This window comes from Musa acuminata, chromosome BXJ3-3 (genome assembly GCF_036884655.1).
Source record: "Musa acuminata AAA Group cultivar baxijiao chromosome BXJ3-3, Cavendish_Baxijiao_AAA, whole genome shotgun sequence".
In the NCBI taxonomy this organism is placed as follows: domain Eukaryota; kingdom Viridiplantae; phylum Streptophyta; class Magnoliopsida; order Zingiberales; family Musaceae; genus Musa; species Musa acuminata.
Genome location: NC_088351.1, coordinates 34,124,652 through 34,141,588, shown reverse-complemented (window position 1 = coordinate 34,141,588; position 16,937 = coordinate 34,124,652). Strand labels below are relative to the sequence as shown.

Sequence of the window (16,937 nt, the reverse complement as noted above, 5' to 3'; positions counted from 1 at the left end):
TCTGTCCTCAGTCAGTAGCACAACTTTCCAGTAATTACCATCAAGAACTGTTAAGACACTGGCAGAGGAAACATTAGGGAAGAAAGCAGTGGGGACATGACAATGCTTAAAAAAAACTCAATGTAGAGCTGTATAGCTTGTGTTTGATCCTCTCTTCCCTATAAACAAAGAGAAGGTAATAATAAAAATGTCAGAATTAACTGACAAGAGTGTGTAAACATCTTGTACAAAACCCATTTGAGAGAAAGTTATACATATGACTTCAAAATATAGATACACAAACAGAAAGAAAATTTTTCCCCAACTGATGTACTTCCATCATGCCTATAGATGAGAAATTTCTAATAGCCAATTCTTAAAACTCTCTACTTGAGAGTATGTGTATCCTAGAGAGCCGATTCAACATTCGTATTGAATTTCAGTTAAACATGGAATATCTTTCAATTTGCTGGCTGGATCAATCAAACAATTCTAACTTTATTCTTTTAAACTTCGTAATGACTCAAGTTCTGTTTTGATCATAAGCCATATGGATATCTACAGAATCTAGAATCTACAAGACGCAAAATCAAGAATCAAACCGATTTTCCTTGAAAAAAAATTGAGGGAATTACATCGACTCTACATGACTATGTACCTTGAAAATTTTCTTTTTCCTTTTTACATTCACTGGTTTTCAGTCCCGCTCAGATATTGATGTGAAGGTCATGGATGCATACGTAGTGTTCTCTGATGACGAGGGTGATTTCTCTAGAGCAGGAGATATGCCTGAGCTACTCATTGGATCAGCCTTATTCTTGCTTCTAATCTTAAGTTCCATGAAGTCATCGATTATACCAGGCTTAGTGATCTCTGAGTCCACATCCTTTTTGCCGGTCAACATCTTGACGACATTGGACATTGAGGGCCTAAGCTTCATGGTGTCCTGTGTGCACAAGAGTCCAATCTTCAAGAACTTACATGCCTCTTCAACATCCAAGTCATCTGTCAAAGAATTGTCTATGATATTCGCCAGCTTGCCACATTCGTAAAGACCCCACGTCTGCAAGATGAGAAGTCCACTCGTGATGCCTGGGGACTGTACAGTTACATAAACCACACTTTATTTAAAAGACATATAAAAACTACCTATTTGATGATGGTTTCTTGCTGTCTTATATATCTAGTTTGAAGTTAATCTCCTTATTTTATGCTTACGTACAAATACATACAGCAGATTATTATGATGATGTCAAACCATTTTATTATGTGTAGTAAATTGAAACAATTTTACATAGCAGAGATGATTTATTTTATTTCTTTCTCTGTATGTTGTTAAAAGCAGATTGCTTTAGTAAACTAGATACAGGATTGAAGCATTAAAGAACTAAAGAGGCAAAAAGAAAGGGTTGAACTCCTACACTCCCAGAACAATACACTCGGAACTCTCTTGTTGCACAAAAATAAAAAGTATTATTTTCAAAAACAAATAATGCTTAAATATACAATAACATACCTACTATTTATGTAATATAGTCAACATTTAGTTTGCGACTGGGGAGTATTTTGCTTACCCTCTCCAGAAGAAATTGATCTTCATAAGGTAGCCTTGTGTTGGTGTTACATCTGCCACTAACTATTTCTAGTAGAAGAACACCATAGCTGTAAACATCTGACTTCCTTGTCACTTGTCCTCGAACCGCATACTCAGGTGCTAAGTACCCTCTGCAAAGAAAGAGACTTAATGTTTTGAAAAGAAACAAAAGCCAGTAATATCATAAGCGAGATGACACGGAAACAGGATTTTGTATTGCAAGCAGCAAAACTATTTGCAGGGACAGTTGCAATTTCTAGATCTGGAAGTTAGTGGATTGCAGAAGAAAACAGCCATAAGCTCCATATCAAATGTGTTTTATGATGAAAACCAGATAATAGGAAGTTCAGAAAAGGCAACGGAACTCACATTGTTCCAGCAACTCTGGTACTGACATGAGTCATATTAGCTGGCAGAAGCTTCGCTAAACCAAAGTCAGAAATTTTGGGTGTGAGGTCCTTATCAAGAAGAATATTGCTTGCTTTAATATCCCTATGAACTACATGCGGTCGGACTTCTTCATGAAGGAATGCAAGTCCACGAGCAACACCAACACATATTTTGGCTCGCGTTCTCCAGTCGAGCTGAATGCTACTATGGCTGGAACCTGAAATAAGGCAACAGCAAGAATGTTTTGACGTGCTCAATTTATTAGAGAACCTGGTTGCTATTGAAGACACAAGAATACTAAATGAGAAGCATGAGAAAGAAATATGGTACCAAGGAGTGTTTGTGCAAGGCTATTATTCTCGCAATAGTTGTAAACAAGTATTCTGTGAGTTCCTTCTACGCAACAACCATACAGCTGGACAAGATTCTCATGGATGATACCAGAGATCACGGTGATTTCAGTCAGAAATTCCCGTGCTCCTTGTTTTGACTCAGAGGAGAGCACCTTTATAGCAACAAATTTTCCATCTCTAAGCCTTCCCTGTATGAAAAAACAGATATAAAGAGGAATGTTTCTAGACTTAATAGCATTTACCAACTATGATATCTATGCAAGCTAACCTTGTACACAGAACCAAAACCTCCCTCTCCAACTTTGTTAGCAGGACTAAAATCATCGGTTGCATTTTTCAATTCCTTGTAAGTGTAGATTTTAGCGACTTCAGTTCCTGGAATGTCTAAATAGTAATACAACAAAGTTATCAAAAGCTTGAACTAAAGGTGGAATGGAGTTTTGGCATAAAATACGAAAATTAACAAAATACGCCATGTTCGATGAGAAGGCAAAGGAAAAAGTTAAATCACAATAAACCACCAAATGGCATGTCTACCTTCACTGGGTTGATCGTGTTGCCGGCGTGAAGTTTTTCTCTTTCTGAATATGCAAGAGAAACAAGTCATCACTGAATGAACAAACTATCAGATTTTCCTGTGTGTTGAATGTCGGGTAATATGAACAAAAAGTTCCCTGCAAAGGTAGAGACTCGAAAGGATTAATATATAATCATGAACTTAGACAAAATGAATGCAGAAGAATTATTGACAGCATAGAGGTTCAAAAAAAAATTTGCAGAGTTCTGAATCTTTGTGGCTCATGATTCATACTATGTGGCTGAGATGAAATGATGAAGTAGCAAAATAAGGGTTTTTCAAGGAATTGTGGATGTATCACGTATATGTGTGACAAAATAGCTCTTTGTTTGTAAAAGACTGGTGAGGAGACCCTAAACAAGTGATCAACTTCTGGTTTTTGCATAGTCATTACTCATTAGTGCACTGGAGGTTCAAACATAAACTTCAAATGGAAAATGTTGTTTCACTTTTTGGAATTCATGTTAAGTTTCATTGTGCAATTACTAGAATTCCAGTCTCAGTATAACCGAAGTAACCTTATTTGGCCACCTAAAGAAAATGCACCTTATCTTTCTCAAGTCACTAGACCAATTAACTATCGCCACATGAAAGATATCATTTCAACCAATCAAACATGTTGAAAGTATATGCTCAAGAAGAATTCGACTTCTGGATTGCATCAGAATAAAGACCAGCAATCACTGAAATTTCAGTTGGAAAAGCTCCCACAGAAAAAAAATTTCACTCTGAAGCTATAATTAGTCATGTCTATGATTCTACCGTTGCAACAGACAAGATGCTCGTAACCTCGAGTTAATGATGACTGAAATTTCGATACCAACAGGCTTCATCAAGAAACCTTCATAAATCTTCTGCAATTGTTCTCGAAACGTAGAATGCACTGATTCCCTCTAGCACAAGCAATTTAGATCCCTTAGCTTTGCAGGCCTTTGCTAAATCTTCATTGGAAAGGCTCAAACCATGTTAGTTAGTTATCACTGTTTTTGGCTTTAAGCATTTGTACCCACCTCCTTTTCTGTTAATCTAATTATAACCCTTTAGCGCTCATGATGATACGACTCAGGGCTATTAAAAAGATTAGATTGAGTGTACTTGCTGAAGGATAGAAAAAAGAAATGAGAGGAGAGATATAGGAAGCATCTATATTTGGAGCAAGAAAGACAGGAAAGTTTGCATAAGAATGAACAGAGTCGAGGATGAATTATCTTCTCTCCAATTTGGAAACAATTTAGAGAGAGTAAGAAGAGGTGAGAAAAAGCAGATATCTCCAGTTGCCCTCTTCGGTATGATGGCCAAACCAGAGACTTCGCCTTCTTCCTTTTCTTGTCTGTTTGACCCAATTCCCCATAGCCAAAGGAGGCTACAGCCACAATGGACAATAATCAACTTATACTAATAAACTGAATCACTAAAAACATTACCAGGATTTCTTGAAAGGCAAGAAAGGAAAAACGCAAAACTACAGAAATGAGACAAAACTTGATGACCAGCATCTAAAAGGTCCCAGAAGCCACATATTATCACCATTATTAACCAGCCATCTGACGGAAACATCAAGCATCACCTTTTATTGGCAACTATATTGATTAGATGCATACATTTCGCGAAGAACAAAACCCAGTTATGGTCATAACAATCAATCCAAATCCAATGGTTTCTGACACCAAAAGTACTGTAAAAAAAAAAGATCTAATTCCAAACATAACCAGAATTCATTCGTCATAACAAGCAGTTGTGCTCCGGAAAACCAATTTTTATTTGTAGCGAACAAGAGAAAAACAGAGTCTTTAATCCGAAATAAGAAACCCAGGAGCGGCAGTCACCTCCAAAGTCAAAGACACCCGATTGATCTATCACCGGAGGAACTGCACAAATCAGGGTTGCCCGTCGGTAAGCAATCGTCCCACCCGCTCCTCCTTAACACTGTCGACAAGAGGAGACAGATCGAGCAAGCAAGCAAGCAACGCCGGTTCAATTGCCCACAGACAAACACAGCGTGCGGCTACCGGAGTCGCCTGGCCAGGGGGCGGAGCGAGGCGGCGCACAAGGGAGGGAACTGCTGCCGTCAGGCGAGAAGGGTTGATGTGAAGCGAGCGAGAGAGAGAAGAAATGGGAGCTTATATTTGACTTCTCTCCATGGAAGGCCTCCAGGTCGGTTGACCAAGTCGGACGTTTGACTCCATCTGAACCGTCCGGTTCGAGTCTCTCCGAATTGGTCTCCAAAACCGGGCTCGATCCGTGTGGAACGGACCCTCGCCATTGGGTAAGGGATTAAACGAGAACGTCACCACGATCCGCATGGCGTTTTGACTTGACCAGGATGCATAGGTGGCGCGTCTACGGTCAACATCGGATTGGCTGGGCGAGACGAATCACGTTGTATGCAGTCCGGGAAATAGTCAATGATCGGATCAAACGCGAACTGTTCAACGGATACTACCAACCCTGGGTGGAAACATTCTCCATGCCCCGACTTTAGTCGCGACTGGACACCGACCGCTAAGTGAAGCTTCCTTTCTATTTTTCCTCGTAACTAATATGGCTCGCCAATGCTGGCCGAGTTTTGATCACGTGAAATCCATTGCCATTTGCATCGTTCTAAGAGAGCATTAGTTAATTACTAATCGCGTGGAATATATCTTCCACGGTCTAAATCCTTGCAATGTAGTCGCGTGGAATTCATGCGCACGAGCGCTTGCATTACGACCATGCACATAATTCAGGCTTCGTTCAATCACTACAAGCGATCTCTCGAGATATCTAAGTGGTTGGTTTGTAGAGGTATAAGTACACGAGCGTAGTACGACGAGTCGTACGGTTGAGGGACGTAGAAGCCCTCGATTACGGTATTCTCCAATCCCGTCATGGGGACCGAGTCACCAGCCAGGGAGGAGGGGACTCTTCTCATCTGGTCGTCCACGTGGGTCCCGCCTGCGGCATCGCGGCATTGCTTTTAGATGTGTGCATGCCGCTCCCGCTTCTCGCCTGCCAGATCATGACTCGAGTACTCACGTGGCCCTCAGGATCGCGTCGCGCACATGCGGCTCCGCTTCTCGTCTGCCAGATCATGACTCGAGTCGTGCGTCACCACTTACGACGACGATGATGGGCCGATCCGCTTGCACTGTTCGATTACCGTCTGCGGTGACGTGACGACAAATCAGCGAATAGTGCATCGACAAGAGTCACGATTTAGATAGCCGAAAGTCTCTTCTAACGGCGCTTTGGATCACGAATTTTCAACGCCAAGATTTTTATATTTATCCCTTTTGTTGTGGGTAACAGCCTTGAGCCGTGGTCTCGAGCCAACGTGGTTCGGTTCGGATCCGGACGACGGGAATCTTTTTGGGGTGTTCCTCGAGCCTGCCGAGGTGGTCCGATCGGAACGGGGTGGCCGCTTCCTCTGGGCAAGAGCTTCTCGCCTGCGCGTCCCGCGGGGACCTTTGGCTTTGCACCTGCACAAAGGTCGGGTCAAAAAGCTCCACCCGACCCCTCCGACGATCAAGTCATAAGATGTGAAGGGGTTTCAGATGAAGAAATCTTTTAGTGTGTATCTCCTCCCCATCTCCCGATGAACGAGAAAGTATTTATAGGGAAGCTTACTGCTTCCTGAACTGCCTGCTTGCAGGGGGCAGGCTAGTAGCGTCTGACACTTGTGTTGGCATGGCGTGAAGAATTGAGCTTGAGCATGGTGTTAATATGCCTTGGTCGACGTTCCGGTCTGCATTGATTAGGTGCTATCGCGTCGATCGAGGTGTGAGGCATGACGTCAACCGAGTCTTATCATAATTACTATCATCATCACTTTTAAAAATATATATTTATACCTCATATATATATATATATATATAATATAATTAAAAAAAGGATCTAAGTGAATGTGTAATTATAAATTGTTTTGGATGTTTGATAAATAAAATTATATTTCAAATATTCATTAATATAAATATTGTTTGATAGAATTGTATGTCAAACGTCCATTAACTCTTTATTCAAAAGTAGATATATATATTTTTTTTAATTAAATAATTAAATGATTGTAGGTAATCTTATAAAAAAATTATATATGACATCCAAATCAAATATGAATTTAAAAAAATATAAAATATTATTTTATATTTAAAATATGAATTGAACATTCAATATATATTTTAAATATGTTCTCAAACACATCCGTACAATATGACGTGTTGTTATCGGATCATAAAGTGTAAGTGTATGAAATTTTTTTTAAAATGGGTTAACTCGACTGTACTATATATTTAATATCTTATCATAATAAAATCCTTCAATCAAATCATGTTTTCGATATTTATTTTTAAAAGAAAGTATAATAATATCATAACACCAAAGATCTTGACCGTTCATATAAAAAAACATGCAAAAAATAAAAGGTCATCGGCAGGTCAACGCTTGTCAACAATGGTGATGGGAGTTTGTAGCTGTCCATCGTACACCTACTTGAACGGTGGTTGTGTACTGTGTTTGGGTCGACGAGGTGTCGTGTCATCGAGTTGGCAATGGATGTTTTATAAGAGACAGAGAGGTTTGACTGGTCTTGCAAATTGTAATGTTCGACAAAAACAACAAAGAAAAAAAGATTGTATTGTGCAAACTAATCTTGTTTTTGAAGTTTAAGGAGAAATCGGATATGCTATGCATGAATTCTTGCATTATCTCGAGGAAAAGAAGGTGCTTAGTGAGAAAGTAATTAGGTTCATTATCAATTCATTGAAAATATTGATAGACAGGTATTTCTTTAACATTGAGTCATCTTTTTATCATCAAAAATATATATATATATATATATATATATATAAGATTATTCGAGATGTCTTCGAGGTAAAAATATTGATCAAAGCTTAAAGAAATTTTTTGACTTGATCTTTCTAATGCTAAGTAACATAAAATAGATGAATATAAACATAAGTGGTTAAAAGGTGATCCTCTTTTATTATATTCAATATGATAAAATATATTATCAAATATTAATGATAATTATAATATTTTTTATTGATATTTTATTCATGCGGATAATAAAAGGTGAGATAATTTATATGAAAAAAAACCGGATTATAAATAATATGGCAAGTTGTCCTCATCAATCAGATTTCAACGGCCAGGATCAGAGCACTCTCGTATTCGTTATTACACGGCGGCGAAGGCTGCGGGAGAGTGATGCGAACTTTCGAACGAGAAACGCGGCCAAGAAATGGCGACGTCGAGCTTGAGAAGAAGGAAGGTATCCAACCTTCCTGAGAACTGTACAAGTTATCGACCTCTCTCTCTCTCTCTCTCTCGCTTCTGCTGTAATTTCTGCTTCTTTTTCTTTTGCGTTATTTGCAAGATGGGCGGGTTTGGAAAACCCTCCAAGATCGGCGAATTTTGCCGTCGTTGGTCAGCCAACCCTGCAAGCGATCGTTTGCTTTCTTTTCGTCGGTGCTTCAGTCGTCTGTAAGATCGCTTCTTGTCCTTTTGTGATGATTTGCAAGATGGGCGGGTGGGGAAAACCGTCCAAGAAACGGTTATTTGGCCGTCACTGGTCAGCCAACCATCTCGAGAACCCTGGAAGCGATCCTTCGGTGCGCTTCAGTTCCTTTTGTAAGAGCGCTTCTTGTTCTTTTGTGATGATTTGCAAGATGGGCGGGTTGGGAAAACCCTTCCAAGATCGGATTATTTGGCCGTCATTGGTTAGCAAACCTTCTCGATTGTTTTCTTTATCTTTGGTGTCTTTGCCTTCAGCTCGTGCTTCTTTTTCCTTCGTGATGATTTGCGATATCGATGGGGTCGGAAAACCCCTCCAGGGTTGGATTATTTTCTTTCTCTTTGGTGCTTTAATCTTCGGTTCGTTCTGTGAGAACCTTCGTGTTCTTTTTGTGATGATTTGCAAGATGGGTGGGTTTGGAATGGCCTCCGAGATTGGATTATTTGGCCGCTGTTGACTAACCAGACCTCTCGAGAACCCTACAAGCGATTGTTTTCTTTCTCTTTGGTGCCTTTGATCTTCGGTTCGTTCTGTAAGAACGCTTCTTGTTCTTTTGTGACGATTTGCAAGATGGGCGGGTTCGGAATACCCTCCAAGATTGGATTTTATGGCCGCTGTTGGCTAACCAAACCTCTCGAGAACCCTACAAGTGATTTGTTTTCTTTCTCTTTGGTACTTTAATCTTCAGTTCGTTCTGTAGCAGCGATTCTTTTTCTTTTGTGATGATTTGCAAGATGGGTGGGTTTGGCAAACCCTCGCAAGATTGGATTATTTGGGGACATTGTTGGCTAGCCAACCCTCTTGAGAACCCTACAAGCGAATTGTTTTCTTTATCTTCTTCGGTTCCTTAAGGCTTCAGTTCTTTCTGTAAGGGTGCTTCTTTTTTCTTTTGTGATGATTTGCCGGAGGGGGGATTGGAATGCCCTTCTAGGTCAAATTATATGGTTGTCACCGGTCTTCGAACCCTCTCTAGAACCTATTTGGAATTGCTTTCTTTCTCATCTCGGGTGCCTTGTCTTCAGTTCCTTAGCAAATGTCTGCTTCTTTTTCTATTGTGATGATATGCAAGATGGTGGGTTTGCAAAAGACTCGGAGATTGGAGTATTTGACCGTCACTTCTTTAGCTTGAATCCTTCACAAATATTTGGAGCAAAGTTTTGTCTCTGTTATCATTTTCTTTTAGTTCTAATTGGCTGGGCACAAACTATTTCCAGGGATGTAATTATCAAGATTTTCATGCCATATCTCTGAATGCATGTGGTGCTTGTTTTGTTTAATTCAAACCTTTTTGAAATGACAGGTATCTTCTCTGTAGGAGCATAAAGTTAATGACCATTCTTTGGACCATGTCCTGTTCAAGGAATGCATTTTGCTTTTAGACTGCTTAGACCATGTCTTCATCTTTTGCTTTCTTCATTGTTCTTTCCATTCTTCATTATCTTTTGCTCCAAGTTTACTTTAAATCGACCATGTCTATTTTCTTCCTAGATAGAGGATCACTAGAGGTTGCAATGTTAACTGATTGCAAATATTCTATCTTTTTTAGTTGGTCACTAGCATTGAGTTCGGGGTTACATAGATAATAAATCGGTACTGCATATTTTAGTTGATTGCAAATATTCCTTTTTTGTTGAAGGTCATCTTCCAATCTTTTTCAGATTTATGTGGTCATGTTGGACGTGCGGCATATGCCACGAAAAGGACTATCGATTTTGGGCAGCCAACTTCGCTCTCTCATCCCGAGGTACTGGTTTAAGTATGTTACAGCACTTTTTTCCTTCCCTGTTGCACTTTGAGACCTGCTGATATCTCTTGTCTAGACACAGTTGCCACCTGCACGTGACCTTTTTGATTTTTGATCGAGAGAACGTTCCTGTCACATCTTTATCGTTTTAAAGTTGAGAAGTTGTAATGTCAATGTCATCTCAAACGTAGAAGAACTATCCTATTGTCTATAAATTTGAGTAGCATGTTACTTGAGAAGTGAAACAGATATTTTTGATATTGCACCTTCCATAACTTAGTTTCGAAGATAAGAAAATGACACTACTTAGTCATGCTACGTGGTGTTTGTGAACCTTGTTATTGCTTTTCTGTTCCCTTAAGAACTTTTAAAAATACATCTGTCCTAAACTCTCATACTAAGATGAATTAAGAAATTTTTTTGCTAAAGTGTTAGTAATTTCTCTGTCATCTTGCCTTAAAACTTAGTAAGGCAGAAGTTTAGGGCATCTAATGCATCCGAAATTCTCTGTGCCATTATTAAAAACGCCCCTTCTTCTCTTGCAGCTAAATTTGCAGCCCAAGGTAAACATGACCTGCACTCGTCAACTTGTATAGAACTGTTGTTTATTTGGGTTTTTAGCTTCAATCTACTTGTCTGATATAATGATGTTATCAAATTGCAGTTATGTGGGGAGATTGGTTCGTCATGCACTCTAGACCTAAATCTGTGCTATATCACTCCTTGTCTGTCTGCATTTGTTTGTTAGATCCAAAACAACTGGTAGCATCTTCCTACCAAGCATTTAAAGGCCATGCAAGTCATGGATCATCAGTTATTGCTAGTCAAGACACTGTTTGGTGCTTGCTGGAGGGACTAGGTATGTTGCTGCTTCTGTTATTTGGTGGAATGGTACTATACCATCCATAAATTATGTCAAAAGGTCTAATTCTTTGATGGGATCACTGAACATTTGACACATTTCAAGTGTGGTAGTATCCTATGTTGGATACAGTAAATACAACCATGTCATCCATTTATACTTTTACCTTTTGTTGTTCATTATTATCCTTTCTTTAAATTATTAGAAAATTTAGGTTTTTATTCTTTTATCTCTTTCATCGGGTTCTCGGCATTACTTTTTCATTTGTTTACCATGATTTTTACCCATGTTATATGATGTCTTGAATTAAATGTAATAATTATCATTAAACCTGGATATGTTTAACAGATGAGCTTCAAATTAGCTGGTCTTGATTTTTATAAACACACATGCTTGAGCTTTTTAGGGACTGGATATGTATCATGAAACAACAATCCTTGACAGGATGATCTGCAAATAAAAATTTATCCCAATCCATTGTTTGAAAATGATTTTGGTCGGATCTTAACACTTTGGTAGTTGATTAGTTTAATTAATACAGCATAATTCATTAAGCAAATTCGTATGATAGAAATTGTAGACCGTCTGGTCAAACAATTAACCTTCGGTGGAGTACATTGGGCTTACTTCTTCTGATCGCACTCGGATGCTATGTATAATTCTTTTGCTCACACTTATGCACTTCCATATGATTGTTGCTATCCTAAATTCTGCAAGACATGCACTGTCAGATTGTTCCTCTCTTTTCTGCAGTAAGAAATATGCAGCAGCTTGTTGGTTTTCTACTGATTGTTCAAAACTTCATTTTGTTGGTTTTTCTGTTTTCAGAAACATAGTGACTGGGTTGATCTTTCTTGATGCATTGCTGTCTGTAGATTTTGTGCTTGTTCATTTCAGACTTTAATATTGTACGGGTATTTGAAAATGCAACATATGCTATCTTAAAAGTAACTATTTTTCTTCTTCTTGTTGATTTCTGCTTATTCTCCTTGGGCATGAACTATCTTGTTGTTGATTTCTTATTGTTGTTGAGTTTTGAAGGTCTTCTCTGACACTTAACTTTTTTTTTTTCCGTTTTATTTTATTTTTCTGGCATTGGATTTCATCGTGTCACATCCTAAATCCTATTTTTTTTTTACGTCGGATAGTCAAATAATAAATTATATTTTATTAATATATATGAATTATAATTTATTTATTTATCAAAATATAAATAAAAAATATTTGTTTTATTAGAAAACATAACGATGTCAACACAGAAATAAATCTTTGCTTAATCTTTTGACTGTCCTTTATTTAAATGGTATAAACACATGGTATAGACACCTGGCAAAAACATAAACCAACGAATAGCCTGAACATTATTTAAATGGATGGGATACATCTCGATACGTTTGTACCAAGCCAATCAATCTACCGTCACGATCAATAAAACCGATCTACAACCACAGATAGTTTAACATGAAATATACAACAAGCACATTATTTAACTCCAAAAGGAAAAAAACGTCAAAATGAGGAAAATATTAATCATGATCACTATCAATGTATGGAGGGACACAATTACCAATAACCTTTTTGACTTTCATGGAAAGACCAATGCATCTGTGGAATTCCGTCTTTATGCCCCTTGGTTCTTCAAATTGCACAAAGACTACAAGGTTGCTTATATTATGTCATGTCATCTACTAACCTGTATTCCTCAACCACAAAGGAACATTTACTATCAAGCATCTAATAGAAAACTGGAAGCTCTTTTTTCTATTTCTCGTGTACATCTAAAGATTCCATTGCTGGGAAACATATGGGAATAATTAAACACATGATTAATGTCTCAAAAGAAAGAGGAGACTGGTTTGAATACTTGGAAAGAAACATCAGCATGAGACCTACATGAAACTCAAAAATATATAGTTTCATAAATTTAACATGTCATTTTTTCATATCGGGAAATTGGTTTGAAAAGGTAAAAGATCAATGTGATGAACTGTAACATATGGAGTGTTCATTCTCTACTGACTTCAAAATTATAGGGTCTCATAATTGAACTATTCAGTGTGATACATGCACACATACAAGAGACACATGAGGAACAGTTATTTTAGAAACAAGATAAAAAATTTCATCATATGTCAACAAAGTTGTATTGTGTATACATACACATCCATCAATTCATATAAGCATTTGGATCGAGAGAGACACACTATCTATGTACCTATGCATTCATATCAGCAGTTGGATCTAGAGATAGACACCATCTAGACACAAAGCTCAATGGCGGCCTTCTCTACCAAAATCTTCACAATTTCATTCACAGAGATTCTAAGTGGAATTACATATGGTGTATAATAAGATTAAAAATGACAGCCTCATTATTTTCAAAATTGCATGTTCCTCTTGAGCATTAAAATACTCACTACAAAAGAAAAAAAATCTGATCAAGGAAAACATTATATGATCATGTAGATCAATCTATCTAGATGAAAGTACCAAGACATGGTTTTTTTCACCTTCTATAATAACAACAATAAAGCCGTAAAAAAATAAGTCTGTATTTGACTACAATTGTGATCATTCTTATAAGTAATCAAATGTTTTCTTCTTAAAGTGAGTATTTACAATTATAAGATCAAACGAAGTTTCAAAATCTAAAATCATATCATCATTTTCATTTCTCTCCCTATAACTAAAGCCCCTATATACTTCTTTATATTTATCATATGTTTTCCCTACAAGATCATTCAAATCTCCTCCAACTATAATTTTTTTTGTTATAAATATTCCTTAAATGATAATATATCTAAGTATCCAAAATTCTTTTTTGGTTTGACTATTCAATCTCACTTAAGAGGAATAAGCATTAATGACATTCATAAAATCTTGTTCCTTTATAAATTTTAGAACAATAATTTGATCTTCAAATCTTTTTTACATCTATAACATTGTTCTTAAGAACCTTATCGAGAACAATTCCTATGTCATTTTGTGTTTAACTATTTCCAGTAAGCAAATAATATTTATTCTTCTTATCATAGTGCCTATCAATTCTAATCCATTCCCTAAAGTGTACTTGTATTCCAAGTTGCTAACATAACCCTCTATTCTTGGACTAACTTCTTTACTCTAATTGATTTTTTCACTTTCTCATAAAACTAAAAAAGCATAATCATAATTTCTTTACCTTGTGATGAGCTTTGATGTCTCAGCATCCCAAGATTAAGATTAATACCTCTCCACGGTTTTAAGGTTCACCCTATAAAGATGTGCACATATATGTAAGAAACCAAGAACTAAGAAAAGATTTCATATAGAAAATGCATGGGAGTAAAAAGACTCGCATGAGGAAGAAAAAGTTTAAGTGTTGCAATGAATTTTAACATGTAGATTTGACAAGAACCTAACTATGAATTTTCTGATTTATGGAATACCAAACAAGCATAGCATATAAATCAAGCCAACCAAATGGAGCTGAACCATGTTTTGTTAGGAGACATAGTAAGAAAAGGGAATAACACATTAATCCGGCTACTAATAAGACAATGGCCAAAAAATAAAGTGAAGTTCTGAGCATTTTCAAAACACAATTATTATTATCTGTTAACAGACATAAACAAATCGTATTGGCCTTGGTATTAATGGTATTAAATATAGAGAAAACATAGACTCAGGCGCCCAAGTTTGTTGTCACCATCTAAAGACAAATAGGCGGTAACAATGATAACAATCCATAGGTATGTGATGGAGCTCGTTTTATACCATATGTTTTGGTCAAATCATTTTCCACATTCAATTAAATTTCCTAAATATTTTCCCTTTGGTCCAATGTATTCTAGATAAAGATGCCAAACCATCTTGACAAATTTCCTTAGCAATAAATGCTTCAATAGCATGTCCAAAAAAGCAAAATATCCTTCAACTCAAACATGACAACAACAATGACCAATCAAATCCAGACATGATAAGAGAATACCCAAACATGATTTCCAACAAAAATCTTTTGATGTTTGGGTTTCTAAATGTATGGAAGATTAACTATTTTCCACAGCTCTCCTATTTTAGAAAAGCGGTGAACAAAAAATGGATCTCAATGGAAACTATTAATAGTTTGTACTTTGTACACTCCAAAAGCTTAATATTCTTTGTTAAATGTGCCACAAAAAAGAACTTCCAGTTGCATCAACAGTCAACTAGACAAAGAAAAAAATGGATAATAATCTAAGAACAATTATAATCTTTTACCTGCAGTCCATGCAGAGTAAATAAATGGATCTCAATGCATGTGCATTTACCGAAAACAAAAAGGCAAGATGCCTGGTTACAAAATCGATGTAACTCTTTTCTCTGATGCAAAGAGATGCATAAGCATCACTCAAAGGAAAAAAAAAATGAAAGAAACAACCTAAATTGATGGATAAGGATCATAGAAAAATATATGATCCTAATACCTGCTGTCCACAAGAAGCAAGCAAATGGATCTTGAAGTGTGTGCATTTACTCAAAAAAAATTGCAAAAAAGATACATAAATATCAATCAAGAACAATAAATGACAGCAACAATCTAAATTTAGCCTACGATAGTCCGCTCTAACCATATAAGCAATATAATCCAATCCGTTGTGCGCGTAGTTGGCAAAATATTTAGGAAGCAAGAACGTCACTCCACTCACACCGAAAAATTAAAACCAAGAAAGTCAAGAACTCACAGACACAGGGTTCCGTCCTAACAAGAAGGGAGCCTTTCAGCCCAAACGAAACCTTAGAGCGAGAGAATCTCCAAGAAAACGATAGAAAGATCCAATTACGAGCCGTAAAACCCTAAAACCAAGATTGAAAACGATAGAGGATATTTGGAAAGCAAGAATATTACTCGATGATGATGAGGGGGCTGGTGAAGGGTGCCGACGGACGAGGGGCTAACCTCGACCGACTTGAGAGCCGCAACCTTGTAGTTCGATCTCCGCAGCCGCCGCTCCTCGGGCTCCTCCTCCGCCTTCGCTGCCGCCCTCGCCGAACCAAACAGAGGAAGGAGACGGAGGAGGGGGAACGAAACGAGAAGCGGAAGGCCCCTTAGGAAGTTGGAATATACCTGAATCTTGAAACTGGCACACGTGTGAGACATCTTAAGCCTTCGTTCGATGAAATGAACACACGTGTGCGGACTTGATGGCCAGTTCGAGTCACGGTCCGGCTCATATTTTGTGGGATCGACCCAGTCCGCGCTCCGACTTAATTTGATGTTGGGCCGGGTTGATGACCCCCCGGTTTGGTTGGGTCGACTAAATGTGTACTTGGTATCTTTACATATATATCCTTACAGAACCCAGAAATAACATGTTTACCATTATTCTATTAGGATTAGATCTTGGATTTGAGTCTGACAACAAGTTAATGAGGCAATTATTCTATCGGAAATAGATCATTATAGAATTACACCTTTCATTACTATGCAAGTTAATACTAGGATTTGATTTTAAAATAGAGTCATTAGTTCAATCTCGACAAATCAATTATTCTATTGAGCTCAGATCTTGATAGAATTACACCTATGCTATGATTACAGCAGCTGCAGTGGATAAAACCAAGCCATATGCTTTTTGAGCACAAAGGTGACAAAGTAGATAAGATCTGAATGCCGCTGGGGCCAACCATAGACATGGAAGGGGCAAGAGAATCATCATACGTTGATGAAAGGAAAAAGAAGATGCCAAGAAGAAAGAGATGCTAGTCATATATATCTTTGGTAGTGGGAGTCACTGGAAGAAGCCACATGCTGGTACTTTATGAGCAGAGGCAGTCAACCATGCTACAGAGGGTGGACTACTTGGATCTACCACTGACATCACATTCTGTAATGTAATGAGTGCACATTCCAGCACTTTGACAGGGACACAATCTAATGGGGAATCTGATAACTTTTGTGGTCCACTTATAATTGTGCCAATGGCTAAAG

At 37.6% G+C, this 16,937-nt stretch overlaps 1 protein-coding gene and 1 long non-coding RNA gene across 4 annotated transcripts; both read right to left on the bottom strand.

Moving 5' to 3' along the window:
• Positions 1 to 27: 27 nt before the first annotated feature.
• On the bottom strand, positions 28 to 4,992 carry LOC103979032 (cold-responsive protein kinase 1). 3 transcript variants are annotated; one of them, XM_018822941.2, is made up of 8 exons: positions 4,720 to 4,992; positions 2,854 to 2,990; positions 2,585 to 2,700; positions 2,294 to 2,504; positions 1,943 to 2,180; positions 1,554 to 1,704; positions 638 to 1,078; positions 28 to 158 (listed from the first exon to the last, which is right to left on the bottom strand). In XM_018822941.2, the coding sequence occupies exons 2-7, from the start codon at positions 2,921 to 2,923 to the stop codon at positions 677 to 679; spliced, it is 1,188 nt and encodes a 395-aa protein (XP_018678486.2). In that variant the 5' UTR covers positions 2,924 to 2,990; positions 4,720 to 4,992; the 3' UTR covers positions 28 to 158; positions 638 to 676. The 3 variants fall into 3 exon arrangements, with proteins under 3 accessions (XP_018678486.2, XP_009393312.2, XP_009393313.2); XM_009395037.3 differs by lacking the exon at positions 28 to 158 and having other exon boundaries at positions 563 to 1,078; XM_009395038.3 differs by lacking the exon at positions 28 to 158 and having other exon boundaries at positions 563 to 1,042.
• A 7,494-nt stretch (positions 4,993 to 12,486) lies between these two features.
• Positions 12,487 to 16,036, bottom strand: LOC135633610 (uncharacterized). Its single transcript, XR_010495065.1, has 2 exons — positions 15,855 to 16,036; positions 12,487 to 14,240 (listed from the first exon to the last, which is right to left on the bottom strand). It is a non-coding gene; the product is annotated as an uncharacterized LOC135633610 (long non-coding RNA).
• Positions 16,037 to 16,937: the final 901 nt, after the last annotated feature.